At 44.1% G+C, this 15221-nt stretch overlaps 2 protein-coding genes across 4 annotated transcripts; both read left to right on the forward strand.

Moving 5' to 3' along the window:
* The first annotated feature begins 2037 nt into the window (after positions 1 to 2037).
* RPP14 (ribonuclease P/MRP subunit p14) lies at positions 2038 to 13048 on the forward strand. 3 transcript variants are annotated; one of them, XM_032323602.1, is made up of 6 exons: positions 2038 to 2073; positions 6647 to 6744; positions 6842 to 6926; positions 11589 to 11665; positions 12142 to 12220; positions 12942 to 13048. In XM_032323602.1, exons 2-6 carry the CDS (start codon positions 6647 to 6649, stop codon positions 12996 to 12998), a joined length of 396 nt encoding a protein of 131 aa, XP_032179493.1. In that variant the 5' UTR covers positions 2038 to 2073; the 3' UTR covers positions 12999 to 13048. The 3 variants fall into 3 exon arrangements, with proteins under 3 accessions (XP_032179493.1, XP_032179485.1, XP_032179478.1); XM_032323594.1 differs by lacking the exon at positions 2038 to 2073 and adding an exon at positions 2080 to 2196; XM_032323587.1 differs by lacking the exon at positions 2038 to 2073 and adding an exon at positions 2212 to 2486.
* A 44-nt stretch (positions 13049 to 13092) lies between these two features.
* Positions 13093 to 14585, forward strand: HTD2 (hydroxyacyl-thioester dehydratase type 2). Its single transcript, XM_032323572.1, has one exon. It carries the CDS (start codon positions 13118 to 13120, stop codon positions 13622 to 13624), a length of 507 nt encoding a protein of 168 aa, XP_032179463.1. The 5' UTR covers positions 13093 to 13117; the 3' UTR covers positions 13625 to 14585.
* Positions 14586 to 15221: the final 636 nt, after the last annotated feature.

Raw genomic sequence — 15221 nt, forward strand, 5'->3', positions numbered from 1 at the left:
GCCAAATAAATAAATAAAATCTTTAAAAAAAAAAGAAACTCCTACCAGTGGATACCCCTCTGGACAAAGGCTGGCTGGGTGAGGGTTGGGAGGAAGACTTACTTTTCATTGTTTATCCTGTCCTACATACTATTTGAAATGTAGGCCACATGCCAACAGGATCTTCTAGGAAAATAGATACAATTTAACTGAGAAAAGTCAACTACTATCTTTATCATTCAAAGGCATCTCTTTTATTCTAAACTCTGAATTAATGAGGCAACACTGAGAAAATTCAGGGAACTTGGAAGGCACTTCATTTTCAGGGTTTGGTGCAGAAAAGTGAAAATTACCCAAGTTCTTTGAAGTCTAAAATACATGAGCTGCTCTGGTTTTTCTGGGCTGCAGCCTGGTAGGTGAGTTTGCCAGGTGGCTGGTTTGGGGGGACCTCTCCCATTGCAGAGTGTTTCCTGAGCCCGATACTTCACACCCGCTATTTTTTCCTCACAACTCTGGGGTAGATGCTACTAATCTCTCTGTGTGACAGATGAGGAGGATGAATAAGTGGCAGAGGATGTACTTGAAGTGAGTTTGGGCAGTTTCTGAAACCCAACCTCTTTTAAGAAAGAAAATGTCACTGTCTGTGGGGTCTGGGTTGATTTCCTCTACCTCTCCCCCAATCTCGAACAAGTCCTGTCTCAGAATTCTGAGGAAAGAAGGAAGGGAAGCAGAGCCACAGAACCAGAGAACATGACTATAGCCAAGCACAGGTTGCAGGATGATACAGAAGAAAGTGGAACTTCAAGAAAAGACATAAGAGGGGCGCCTGGGTAGCTCAGTGGGTTAAAGCCTCTGCTCAGGTCAAGATCTCAGGGTCTTGGGATCGAGCCCCGCCTCGGGCTCTCTGCTCAGCAGGGAGCCTGCTTCCCTTCCTCTCTCTGCCTGCCTCTCTGCCTACTTGTGATCTCTGTCTGTCAAATAAATAAATAAAATCTTAAAAAAAAAAGAAAGAAAGAAGGAAAAAAGGACACAAGAGAGAAGGTCCCAGCTGACTCAGGCTCATGCGTGCCTGTGCTGGGCAACCCTCTACCTCCACCCCAGGCAGAATCTGCACACCCACCTAGGAAATACTGCATTCACTAACGGTGTGCTGTGTGTTGAGTGCCAGGCACTGGAATGCAACGGTGAGCCAGCACAGACAAGGCCTCATGCTCATGGGGCTTACACTCAAGTTTTAGCAGCCCCAGTGCCTCTCCCCCACACACCCTTGACTCATGCCACACAACTGATGGTAGTATGGGGCAGTATGGACAGCACCATCTAAAGTCAGACCGCCTGCTTCACTGTTTACACCTGGGTGGTCTTGGGCAAGTAACAGCCTCTCGGACCTCAGTCCCCCCCATTGTAAAGTGGGGACGATCATTATAATAGCTACCTTAAGGTTGTGTGAGAGTTCCACGACTTAACATAAGAAATTTTTTTTTTCATTACGCCTGGCCCGAAGAAAGTACTAGATAAATATTAGCTGCTATTAGTATTGTTGTTGTTATTACTATATTATTATTATTTACAAACACTATCAGTTTCACGAGTACAGGGTCGTATCTTCTTGTTCTCCGCTGGGTTCCCAGTACCAGCACATAACAGGGAGTCAGCATGAATAAATGCAGAGATGAAACCGAGCTTTCATCTGAAGACAGGACCATCTGGAGCTTATGTCAACCCAGATGGATAACCTACTATGGCCTGGGCGCCTCAAGGGACATTAGGAGTGGCTCCAATCCTTGGGGTGCTTGATGGAAGATGCTCCGCAGAAGAGAAGCTACATAGAAAGCTGAGTGAATGAATGCATGGAAAAATGCACGACCATGAAAGCGAGCTCCTGGGACGAATAAATACGTCCGGAGTCCAGTACCCCATACACACATTTGGTCACAGAGTTTTCTCTGGAATGGGCACCAGGGGGCACTGAGCTCGGCCAGTCTGAGCTCCTGCAGGATTCACGCCCAGGTTCCAAGGAGGACGCCGCGCGGTGACGTCATATCCGCGCCTAGCCATTACGCTTCCGGGGAGCGAAACAGACAGGAGCCAAACGTAAGTAACCCCGGAGTTTCCTGGGCCCAGGGCTCTGGCCACTACAGAGGAGCTCCCAGCTTTGGTGGATTCTTGCAGTGAACAGGAATCAGGGAGGCGCCAGACTAATCTTATCGAAAGCAGGTAAGCAGAAGCCCATGAAAGAGCGGCTTTTTGCCGGGATTGAGCTCAGTCGGCCACACTCGTGGCGCATGGCCGTGCGCAACAGGTGCGCATGCGCAAGCAAAGAGTTACGGCGGCCGGCGCGCGACCATCTGAAATACCTATCTGCTCCGGCCTAGGACGCAGTGGGTTGCTGGCGAGCTCCGGCCACGCACCTCTCTGGGTTTCTGTACAACAGGGTCTCGGCAGCAGATGGTGGCTGCGAGGAGTGAGCGGAATCACGTGTGCAGACCGCATGCGCCCGGCGCCAGGTGGGCGCCAAATAAATGGCGGATGGTCGTTTAAAAAAAAAAAAAAGTTTAAAACAACGGAAGTGTCCAACAGTAGGGGACTGAGCTTTTTTTTTTTTCTTTTCTTTTAATATGATTGATTTGGCCCAAAACTTATATATTGGATGCATACTGTGTGTGATGCACTTTTCGGTATCTGCGAAACAGTCGCGAACAGGATAGAACTCGGTTTCTTGCGGAGTGTATGTTCTGTTGGGTGGGGGAGGGAAGTACAGAGCGAATAAATGAATTACGTAGTTGTGTTAGAAGGTGGTTAAGTGCTGTGGGGGAAAACTAGAACAGGGGCGTGGAGGGGCTGCCGTATTAGAACAGCCACCGGACCAAATCGAGGGGTGCGAGTTGATCCATGCCGTGAAAGAAGCGAGGGAGCGAGCCATCTGGTTACCTGGAGGAGGCGTGTTCCCAGCGTGCGGAAAAGCTAGGAGCGAGGCGCAGAGGCGGGAGGGAAACGGTGTGTGAGGAAGAGCTAGGAGTCTGGTGGAGGGGGTTGAGCAAGGGAGCATGGTCAGAGCTGTGGGAGGAGGCAGCGGTACAGTTCAGGTAAGGCCTTGCCGGGCCTGTAAGTCCTTTGGGTTTACTCTCAGTAAAACGGGAACCATGGCTAGGTTTTGAGCAGAGGAATGGCGAGGGCTCGAATAGGTTTTAACTGGCTCAGTCTGACTGCTGTAGAGACTAGGTTGGGGGAGAGTGGGCAGCAGGTGGAATTAGGGACACCTATGACTATAGGTCACTTAATGAGCATCCCTACAGCCATTACAAAGGCTGGCTTCAAAGATGATGATAGCAAGAGCTATGGAAGTTCTTCCATTGTTACAGTGAGCCTGGCTGTAGGAAGGGTACCCAGGCATGCTCTCCCTTAATCTCGGGACAGCCTGCAGAGGGCAATACTGTCACTGCCTCTGAGGCTGAGGCGTTTGTGGAGGTCACTGCTCAGTAAACACTTGCTCCTTAAGTCGTTTTTGGTCAAATATACATAACTTAAAATTGCCATTTTTAAGGGTACAGCCCATTTATGCAAAGTATGTTAACACTGTTATGGAACCATTATCATCCATTTCCAGAAAAGTCTTCATTGTTATTGGCATCCTGAGCCTCAGGCCAAATCTCATTCCCCTAGCTCAGACAGCCAACTCCATCAAGACTGATGGTGAGGGGCGCCTGGGTGGCTCAGTGGGTTAAGCCGCTGCCTTCGGCTCAGGTCATGATCTCAGGGTCCTGGGATCGAGTCCCGCATCGGGCTCTGCTCAGCAGGGAGCCTGCTTCCTTCTCTCTCTCTCTCTCTGCCTGCCTCTCAGTGTACTTGTAATTTCTCTCTGTCAAATTAAAAAAAAAAAAAAAATCTTTAAAAAAAAAAAAAAAGACTGATGGTGACTCTTAAAAAAACACCCATCGGGTGCCAGACAATGAATGAAGTGATTGAGGGCCCTATTCTCTCTGCCCTTCTAGTCAGGGACAACTCTAATGATTGGGAAAAAAATCATCAGGTGGTTATTTCTGCAGTCTTTCTTTTTTTTTCCTTTAAATATTTTATTTATTTATTTGAGAGAGATTTATTGAGAGAGATCACAAGCAGGCAGAGAGGCAGGCAGAGAGAGAGGAGGAAGCAGGCTCTCTGCTGAGCAGAGAGCCCAATGCGGGGTTCTATCCCAGGACTCCGAGTTCATGACCTGAGCCGAAGGCAGCAGCTTAACCCTCTGAGCCACCCAGGCTCCCCTGCAGTCTTTCTTGAAAGCAAAAGTACCCTCAAACATACAGGCCTAGTACTTCTCACATTCAGTAAGTGTTTATTGAATACCTACTCTGTGCCAGACACAGTAACTATTCATGTTTCTAAGTGGATGCTTGGATGTAGCTCCTTGACCCTAACTTCTCCTTTTCTCTGAGGATATCATCTAGGAGTGGTTGGAACTGAGCCTGGTGCAAAGGTTTTATAAATGCTGGTTTACAGCTATGTGGCCTTGGCTAAGTCCCTTTTTTTGGTTGGCCCTCAGTTTCCTGGTTTCTTTATTGGGGAACCAGATATTGAACAAATAGTATTAAGAGATTGCATAACAAGTGAATCTAATGTAGAATAAGGTGTCCAAAAGATGGCTTTCTGGAGGAGGTGAAGTTCCTGGAAGAGGTGAGCTTTAAGCTAAAATGTAAAGGATGAGTAGGGGCTATCCAGAGGGGGAGTGAGGTAGGAAAGAATGGAGCCAGTGACAGATTATCCCCAGGGGACCAGCATGTTCTGAATTCTTGAAGGATCCAGGTCTATTAGAAATGATATTGATTGCTCATTCCAGGAATCCCTCTTCTCAAACCCCTTGCTTTTTTAAGCTCAGCCCTTTGTGGGGGGTAGGGGCTACCAAATAGCTCTGTATACACCTGACCTTCAGACAGAACAGGCAGATCCAGCATGGGATGGAACAGCCGAGCTACCACTCCTCATTCTCCTCTTCATGTTCTGTGTTGACTGAGGGCAAACAAGAAGATCCTACACTTTATTCCTGTATGCTATTTTTTTTTTAAGATTTTATTTATTGGTTAGAGAGAGAGCATGCACAAGCAGGGGAAGCAGCATGTAGAGGGAGAAGCAGGCTCCCCACAGATCAAGGAGCCCGATGCTCAGGATGTCAGGACCCCGGGATCATGACCTGAGCAGAAGGCAGATGCATAACTGACTGAGCCACCCAGGTGTCATTTTTTTGTTTGTTTGTTTGTTTGTTTTTTAATTAGGAAGTATTGAACCAGAGTGGTCTTGAGGGACTCAGGAGTGTTTGGAATCTGTGTGTCCTTGGGCAAGCGTTACCTCTCTTTGCCAAGCCTCAGTGTCCTCTTCTCAAAAATGGATTGGGGGGAAAGTGGGAATAATAATAGCTTTTCCTCATGGGATCATTTTGAAAACTTATGACTTAAGGCATGAGGGGCTTTTAGCCCAGAGTAAGAAAAAGTGTCCATTGGGATTATATTGTTAGGATTTGAGAGTACAGCAATGTGGCATGTAGAAAATCTTTGCATCTTTATGGGTAAATTTGGTTTAACCAGAAATAAATGAATTACTATACTAGGAGTTCTTTTATTTATTTATTTATTTATTTTTTAAAGATTTTATTTATTTATTTGACAGAGAGAGATCACAAGTAGGCAGAGAGGCAGGCAGAGAGAGAGAGAGAGGAGGAAGCAGGCTCCCCGCTGAGCAGAGAGCCCGATGCGGGACTCGATCCCAGGACCCTGAGATCATGACCTGAGCCGAAGGCAGCGGCTTAACCCACTGAGCCACCCAGGCGCCCCAACTAGGAGTTCTTTTAAAAATCAAATGGGTTAAAAAAGAAGAAGAAGAAGAAAGAAAGAAAGGGAGAAAGAAAAAAAGAAAGGCAAGGGGTGCCTGGGTCGTTCAGTCAGAGGAGCATGTGACTTGAACTTAGGGTCATGAGTTCAAGCCTCACTTTGGATGTAGAGATTACTTAAATAAATAATAAGCTTGAAAAAAAATCAAATGGGTCTGGGATGCCTCGCTGGCTTAGTTGGTAGAGCATGCGACTCTTGATCTCAGGGTTGTGAGTTCAAGCCACACACTGGGTGTAGAACTTCCTTCAAAAAAAGAAATCAAGGGGCACCTGGGTGGCTCAGTGGGTTAAATCTCTGCCTTCAGCTCAGGTCATTGTCTCAGGGTCCTGGGATTAAGCCCCGAATCTGGCTCTTTGCTCAGCAGGGAGCCTGCTCCCCCCCCACCCCCCCACCCTCCTGCCAACGCCTGCCTCTCTGCCTACTTGTGATCTCTGTCAAATAAAATCTTTTTAAAAATTTTAAAATTTTTTAAAAATTTAAAAAAATAAAAATGGGTTAAATTCTCATTTAAGGGAAGCCTGGGTGGCTCAGTGGGTTAAAGCCTCTGTCTTCGGCTCAGGTCATGATCCCAGGGTCCTGGGATTGAGTCCTGCATCGGGCTCTCTGCTCAGTGGGGAGCCTGTTTTCTCCTCTCTCTCTCTCTCTCTCTCTGCCTGCTTCTCTGCCTACTTGTGATCTCTGTCAAATAAATAAAACCTTAAAAAAAAATTCTCATTTAAAAAATGGGGGGTGGGGAGTGAAAAACAGCTTGTACCTTGTTAATTTGTAGCCCTCTTGCCTTTAATTTCTAGATGTGTTCAGCTTTGGAAAAGATGCCAACCCCAGCCACCACATATGAAAGAATAGTTTACAAAAATCCCTCTGAGTACCATTATATGAAAGTCTGCCTGTAAGTTCAGTCTCTTTAGTTCTATTTGTGATGACATTTTTATGAATTTGGATAGTATGGAATTTAATACATTTTTTTCTTTTTAATGTTTTTGTAGAGAATTTCAGGACCGTGGGGTTGGACTGAATGCTGCACAGTTCAAACAGCTGCTTATTTCAGCCTTGAAGGACCTCTTTGGGGAGGTATGAATCACTTGGTAGATTGAACATTCCCAAGATTTTTGTAAGAAATACCGAAACAGTGCTTTTCCAAATGCTTATTTTAAAACTTTAGAAACAGGGGCACCTGGGTGGCTTAGTGGCTTAAAGCCTCTGCCTTCAGCTTAGGTCATGATCCTAGCGTCCTGGGATCGAGTCCCACATCGGGCTCTCTGTTGGGTGGGGAGCCTGCTTCCTCCTCTCTCTCTGCCTGCCTCTCTGCCTACTTGTGATCTGTCCGTCAAATAAATAAATAAAATCTTAAAAAAAATAAAATAAAATAAAATAAAACTTTAGAAACATACTTGACACTGCAGAAGCAGACTTTCAGAAATGATGAGTTTTGGGTAGGTCTTTTCTAATATGCCTTTGTGTATTTGACAAGGAATGTGTTAGACAAATGTTTTAGTGCCGTGCTACACACACTGTGGCTCAGACTGACAACCTGCAAATAGTTTGTGGTTTTTTTTTTTTTTTTTTAAGATTTTATGTATTTAAAGAGGGTGTGTGTGAGCAGGGGGAGAGGGAAAGAGAACCCCAAGCAGACACCACATTGAGCACAGAGTCCAACCAGGGCTCAGCTCAGGACCCTAGATCACAATCCGACCTAAAATCAAGAGTCAGACACATAACTGCCTGAGCCACCCAGGCACCATGTGCAATTTTTTTGCCCATTGTGAAGATTTGTGATTCACACCAAAATCAGCACACTCCTTCCTTTACTGAGAAAGTCTCTGTAAGCAAACCTTGAGGTGAGCTATCAGAAGAGCTTGCAATGCTTGATCTTAGAATCATGAGGTAGAGCCCCACACTGGTGTAGAGATTACTAAAAATAAATAAATAAATAAATAAATAAACTAACTTAAAAAAAAAAAAACTGAGCTGAACTAAACAATGTCCTTAGTGATATTGTTGATTTACATTGTGTTACAGCCTCTTATTTTATCATAGACCAGCGCACTGAGTAGTCCTGTGTTAGCATTTACTTGAAAATAAGCAGAATTTTGAGAGAGAACAAAGATGATTTAGGAAATTATTTCCTGATTCATATATTTCAAATCAAAATCTGGTAAGCATCTCATTAAAATTAAAAACATTTACTCCACAGCAGACTCAGTTAAGAGGATGAAAAGACAAATTATAGACTGGGGGACACTAATTGTAAACCACATATCTAAAATGTAAAAAAGAGGGGCGCCTGAGTGGCTCAGTGGGTTAAAGCCTCTGCCTTCAGCTCAGGTCATGATCCCAGGGTCCTGGGATTGAGCCCCGCATCGGGTTCTCTGCTCAGCAGGGAGCCTGCTTCCTCCTCTCTCTCTGCCTCCTTCTCTGTGATCTCCGTCTGTCAAATAAATAAATAAAATCTTTTTTAAAAAAATAAAATAAAATAAAATGTAAAAAGAACTCTTAGGCGCCTGGGTGGCTCAATCAGTTAAGCGTCTGCCTTGGGCTCAGGTCACAATGCCAGGGTCCTGGGTTTGAGCCCGGAATTGGGCTTCCTTCTCGGCAGGGAGTCTGCTTCTCCTTCTCCTCCCCCCCATGCATGCTTGTTCTCTCTCTGTCTCAAAAATAAATGAAAAATCTTTTAAAAAATAAAAATAAAATAAAACAAACTCTAAAAGCTCCATAGTAAAGAAAACCAAACATTTCAACTTGAAAGTGAGTAAAAGACACAAATAGACATTTTAGAAAAAAAGATGTACTGTTGACAGAGAAACACATGCATGAAAAGATATTCAGCATTATTAGCCATTAGGGAAATACACCTTAAAAACACAATAAGCACAGGGTGTCTGAGTGGCTCAGTTGCTTAAGCAACTGCCTTCAGCTCAGGTCATGATCCTGGAGTCCAGGATCGAATTCCGCATCGGGCTCCAGTGGAGCTCCAGGGGGAGTCTGCTTCTCCCTCTGACCTTCTGCTTTCTCGTACTCTCTCTCACTGTCTCTCTCTCAAATAAATAAATAAAATTTTAAAAAACAACAACACAATAAGCTCAAAAAAAGCCCCACAAAACAAGATGGGGGTGGGGCACCTGGCTGGCTCAGTTGAAGGAGCATGAGACTCTTGATCTCTTGACTCTTGGTTGTGCATTTGAGCCCCATGTTGGGTGTCAGGATTACTTAAAAATAAAATCTTTTAAAAAACAAGTAAATAGATTGGGCGCCTGGGTGGCTCAGTGGGTTAAGCCGCTGCCTTCGGCTCAGGTCATGATCTCAGGGTCCTGGGATCGAGGCCCGCATCGGGCTCTCTGCTCAGCAGGGAGCCTGCTTCCCTCTCTCTCTCTCTGCCTGCCTCTCTGTCTACCTGTGATCTCTCTCTGTCAAATAAATAAATAAAATCTTTTTAAAAAATAAATAAAAAATAAAAACACAGCGAGCTATCACTACACACCTAACAGAGCAACTGAAAATAAAAATTTTTAAAAATGGTGATAATACTAAATGCTGGTGAGGATGTAGAGAAACTGGGTCACTCCTTCATTGCTAATGGGAATGCAGAATGGCATAGACACTTCGGAATACCATTTGACAGTTTCTAAAAACAATTAAACATGCATATGCTCTACTACCCAGCAGTTATACACCTAGGCATTTGTCCTAGAGAAGTGAAAACTTAATGTTCACACAAAACTTTTATGTGAGTGTTCATCGTAGCTCTATTTGTAGGAGCCCAAAAGCAGAAATAAGCCAGATGTCCTTCCGTGAGTGGTTAAACATTCATGATACATTCATACCGTAGAATATAATCAGTAATAAAAAGGAACAAACTGTAGATACACATAAAAACTTAACTGAATCTCCAGAGAATTATGCTAAGTGAAAAAGCTAATCCCCAAAGGTAACATTCTGGGTGATCCATTTGTATCATGCTCCTGAAGTAAGTAAGTATATAAACTGGAGAAAGATACGTGGTTAGGGGTTGGGGGGAGGAGTGGGTGTGACTAAAACGACGTAGGAGAGCGGCCGTGTGGTGATGGTCTAATTCTGGTGATGGTATCTCACCAGATGAGATACCATCTTGGTGGTTATGATAGTGGTTGCATGAAACGCTCTGTGTGGGAAGATTGCAGAGAAGTATGCACACACACACGCACAGACAAATACGAATGCGTGTATGACTGGCAAAATCTGAATAAACTGGTTTATCAATTTTAGGTTTTTGGGTTTGATACTGTATTACCGGGGGTGCATAGAACCTTCCTTTAAAATACATGGTACCTTGTGATTCCAATTTTTCAAAATAAAAAGTTTAAGAGAAAAGTGTGCACCTTTTATCAGGTAAAATACCCGGTTCCAGAATGAAGAATGTTATGAGAGAGGAAGTAGATCGTTTCTGTATGTGAAACAACCTAGCAGGCAGTTGAGCTTAATCCTGGGGATCAGGGATGGAACTTTTTCTTTTTTAACCCTGAGATCGAAAGCCTCCTGCTCAACTAACTGAGCCATCCAGGTGCCCCCAGGGATGGAACGATTTAAACGAAGACTTTTGAAGGGTAAAGAGTCATGAAGAGTTACAGGAAGAACATTCCAGACAGGGATAATTGTAAATAAGCAGTCCCAATACTCCAGCACCACTAAATAAAATATTGCTTTCTTAGAGGAGAATAGCAGTTGACAGGATTAATTGTAAGACTTTAAGACTAGTGATGATGGGGGCTCCTGGGTAGCTCAGTCTGTTAAGCATCTGCCTTCGACTTGGGTCGTGATCCCGGAATCCAGGGATGGAGCCCTGTGTTAGGCTCCCTGTTCAGCAGGGAGTCTGCTCCCTCTGCTTCTGCTTATACTTGCTCTTTCTCTCTCTCTCTAGCTTGCTCTCAAATAAATATAATCTTCTTTTTTTTTTTAAGATTTTATTTATTTATTTATTTGACAGAGAGAGGGAACACAAACAGGGGGAGTGGAAGAGGGAGAAGCAAGTGGGGTTCCCACCAAGCAAGGAGCCCAACGTGGGACTCAATCCCAGGAACCTGGGATCATGACCTGAGCCGAAGGCAGACATTTAATGGCTAAGCCACTCTGCTGCCCTCCAAATAAATAAATAAAATCTTTAAAAAAAAAAAAAAAGGGCGCCTGGGTGGCTCAGTGGGTTAAGCCGCTGCCTTCGGCTCGGGTCATGATCTCAGGGTCCTGGGATCGAGTCCCGCATCGGGCTCTCTGCTCAGCAGGGAGCCTGCTTCCTCCTCTCTCTCTCTGCCTGCCTCTCTGCCTACTTGTGATCTCTCTCTGTCAAATAAATAAATAAAATCTTTAAAAAAAAAAAAAAAAAAAAAAGAACTCAGTGATGGTAGAAGGTACCTTGCTACCTCAATCACTGGAGCATACAACTCTTGATCTCGCGGTTGTGAGTTCAGGCCCCACATTGGGTAGAGATTACCTTAAAAAAATAAATTGCGAGGGAAGCCTAGATGGCTCAGTTGTTAAGCTTCTGTCTTCAGCTTGGGTCATAATCCCAGGGTCCTGGGATCGATCCCCACATCAGGCTCCTTGCTCAGTGGGAAGCCTGCTTCTCCCTCTCCCACTCCGCCCTGCTTATGTTCCCTCTCTCCCTATCTCCCTCTCTCTGTCAAATAAATAAATAAAAATTTAAAAATAATAATAATAAATAGCGACAATAATAGTCTGCTAATAGTATTTTTCCATACTTAGGTTGATGCAGCGTTACCCTTGGACGTCCTAACCTACGAAGAGAAGACCCTGTCAGCCATCTTGAGGATATGTAGCAGGTATGACAGACAGAGGCACCTTTGTAGTATAACAGAGGAGAGACATGGATGGAGAAATAGAGCAAAAATACTCTTCTCTAAGAAGAGGCTTGTCATATGAACTCTGAGTAGTTTTTGGAATTTTAAACTGGGATGGATATGAACACTTATCCAGCAGGAGCTTAGACATAAAGAACAAAACTCATGATTTGCTTACAGCTGTCGTGTTTCCCAATTGATAGCCATGGTTGCAAACTCAAAAATGTATTTTAGAAACATTCCTAATTGCAGTTTATTTTATTCTTTGCCTATGAGATACTGTGCTTTTACTTTTAAAGTTTTCTCATTTAGGGCTCTCTTTGGCAGCGCATCTACTCAAGTTTCTCATTTAAATTAGGGTTTTTTAGAACTAATTTAGCTGTCTGGCCCATCACAAAAGTACTAGAGAGATATCGCAGAGACAAATCCTTATGCATTCATTGTTGATCTCTCTACAGTGGTCTTGTCAAGTTGTGGAGCTCTTTGACTCTGTTAGGATCCTATAAAGGCAAGAAATGCGCTTTCAGAGTAATTCAGGTAAAGGCTTCCTTCACATATTCCAAACAAGGCTGAGTAGGGGTCAAACAGCTTTTTCTTTTTCTTTTTCTTTTTCTTTTTTTTTTAGGATTTATTTTAGAGAGAGAACGAAGCAGAGTTCGGGCCCCAGCGTGCTGGGCCCATGGAGGGGGCGGGATGCTAAGGGAGAGGTGAGGGAAAGAATCTCAAGCAGACTCCATGCTGAGCTAGGAGCCCAACATAGGGCTCAGCCCCAAGACCCCAAGATCATGACCTGAGCTAAAGTCAAGAGTCAGACACCCAACTGACTAAGCCACCTAGGCACCCCTCAAACTGCTTTTTTAATACATGTCCCATTTTTTGCTTGCATAAATCTAGTATGGATTAAAATTATCCCCGGGGGGCAGTGGGGAGGAATAAGGACTACCTTGCTTCTGGAAGTGTGAGAGAAAGCACTTAGATTTTAGATCGTATGGGAGATGTTTGGGGGTGAAACTTGGAACTCTTGTGGAAAAGTCTTAACTTTCCATTTGTTGCTTAATACCTAGTGCCTAAAATATTAGAAGACTCTTTCTAAACTTATGATGATGATTTATGTATTTGAGGCTACCTCTAAGTGTGCTCTTTGAGATGCCACTGCATCAGCCTCGCTTACCCTAGGAAACGAGGCACGTTTCCACATGCCCTGTGTTGCAGTGCAATTTCTCCCCAGATTTCCTTAACTTTTTTCTTTCTCTTACAGGTGTCTCCATTTCTGCTTGCCTTATCTGGTAATAGTAGGGAACTAGTATTGGATTGAATAGTTTTCAATTGCAGAAACATTCCTCTGCTCTCAAAAGCACCTTTTGGTGACAATAAGCTGTCTGAAGACTGAAGCCGTTTAAAAGCTCCGATTGCTAGGATTTGACAGTGCTGAAGATGGTCCCAGTAATTTCCCGCTATTATCTGTGGTGGGTTGGGGTTCAGAGGAGAATCTGCCTGAGCCAACCAGTGGTGAACCGGCAGCGCATTGAGCAGACACACGTCAGAGTTGGAGACCGGGCTGAAGTCAGCAGGGTCTTCACACAGAGGGACGTGGCTGCCTTCTCAGAATTAACGGGGGATGTTAATCCTTTGCATTTAAATGAAGATTTTGCAAAACACACCAAGTTTGGAAAGACAATTGTACATGGAGTTTTGGTCAATGGACTTATTTCGGCTCTCCTGGGAACTAAAATGCCAGGGCCAGGCTGTGTATTACTTTCACAGGAAATTAGCTTTCCAGCCCCTTTATATGTTGGAGAAGTTGTTTTAGCCTCCGCAGAGGTGAAAAGGCTGAAGCGATTCATTGCCGTTATTGCCGTGTCGTGTTTTGTAGCAGAAGGTGAAAAGACTGTTATGGAAGGCTGGGTTAAAGTTATGGTCCCAGAAGCTCCCCAGTCCTGAACTGTGTTTAAAGATGCACATTCAGGTGCCAGTGGTACTGTTCTAGAGCCTTTGAGGAAAAGGGATTGCTGCTCTTCCCCAAGGAATGGCTTATAGACCGAGAAGCCTGTGTTGGGGGAGGGGAGCAGGTAGAGGGGCGTTCCAAGGTCCACTGTCCAGTTTGGTGTTATGCTTCATAGACTTATGTATATCATCGTCTGTCTAGGTTTTTGAAATGGAAAAAATACCAGGAAGGTTATTTAGCCAAAGGTTTTACTTTTAGGATTTCACATGTAGTTAGATTTGCATTTGAGTAACAAACCTGCCTCTATCTGTGCGGAGTAAGTTTGTGACTGAATTTATAACTAGCATTTTTTTTTTTGTTTAAATATAGCTAGCATTTTATTACTGAAGGCAGCAGCAGAAGTCAGGTCATCTCTGAGCACCTACCTTCTACCAGTCCGGGTACTTAGATCCTGTCCTTCAGCAGTTTCTGGGTCAGAGTTTATCATAATTTGTTACTATTTACACCACAATGGCACCTTGTTCCATCTTTAGTGACATATGCCTTTCGGATGGTTTCCCTGTGATTAGAGAAGGGCTTATGTGCACGTTTGGACTCATTTATGTAAACTCTCTCAACCTCACTTATACAACAGGGATGACAACACCTACCACACAGGACCGATGGAGATGCTAGGTACAAATAGCTAAGCACAAAGTCCAGCCGCTCATCCATTCTCCCCGTGAATGAGGTTAGACATTTTCCCAAGTTTAGAGCAAACTAGCCCACAATTAAACAGGTGACAGACTCATTTTTCAAGATGTTAATCAGTCTAAACCTGGAATAGAGTTGGAATGCAAAATTTCTATTTTAGTAATCCAGATTATTTTCTCCCTCCCTTGAAAACACTGTGGATTCTCCCCTGTATAAATAATACATGTTTATTGTAAAGATATTATAAATAAAAAGTATAAGGAATGCTGTGGAGGCCAAGTTCTTAAGAACTGAGGGATATTGAAAATTTAATCAGTATTAAGAAAAAAAAGTTGGACACCGAAGAGGAAATGCATCTAATGTGTTCGTACTGAGTGGTCATCCCAACGCAACCAACACTTTCAAGATAATCTATAACAGGGGCACCTGGGTGGCTCAGTGGGTTAAGCCTCTGCTTTCGGCTCAGGTCATGATCCCAGGGTCCTGGCATCGAGCCCCGCATCAGGCTCTCTGCTTGAAAAAAAGATAATCTATAACAGAACATCCAAATCTCTGTGACTTTATTTTTTTTAAAGATTTTATTTATTTATTTGACAGAGATCACAAGCAGGCAGAGAGAGAGGGGAAGCAGGCTCCCCATGGAGCAGAGAGCCCAATGCAGGACTCGATCCCAGAACCCTGAGATCATGACTGAGCTGAAGGCAGAGGCCAGACCCACTGAGCCACCCGGGTGCCCTGCTCTGTGACTTTAGATGGTGGTTCTGATTACAGCTAGATGCTTTGATCAGGAAGATAGAGCAAGAGTCATTGGTGAGATCAACCTCCATTTCCTGGGAAAAGGTTTTTCCACCTGGTGAGTCACTAACTAGATTTTTTTTTTTTTTTAATTTTTACGTCAAG

Source organism: Mustela erminea, chromosome 1 (genome assembly GCF_009829155.1).
Source record: "Mustela erminea isolate mMusErm1 chromosome 1, mMusErm1.Pri, whole genome shotgun sequence".
Classification (NCBI taxonomy): Eukaryota; Metazoa; Chordata; class Mammalia; order Carnivora; family Mustelidae; genus Mustela; species Mustela erminea.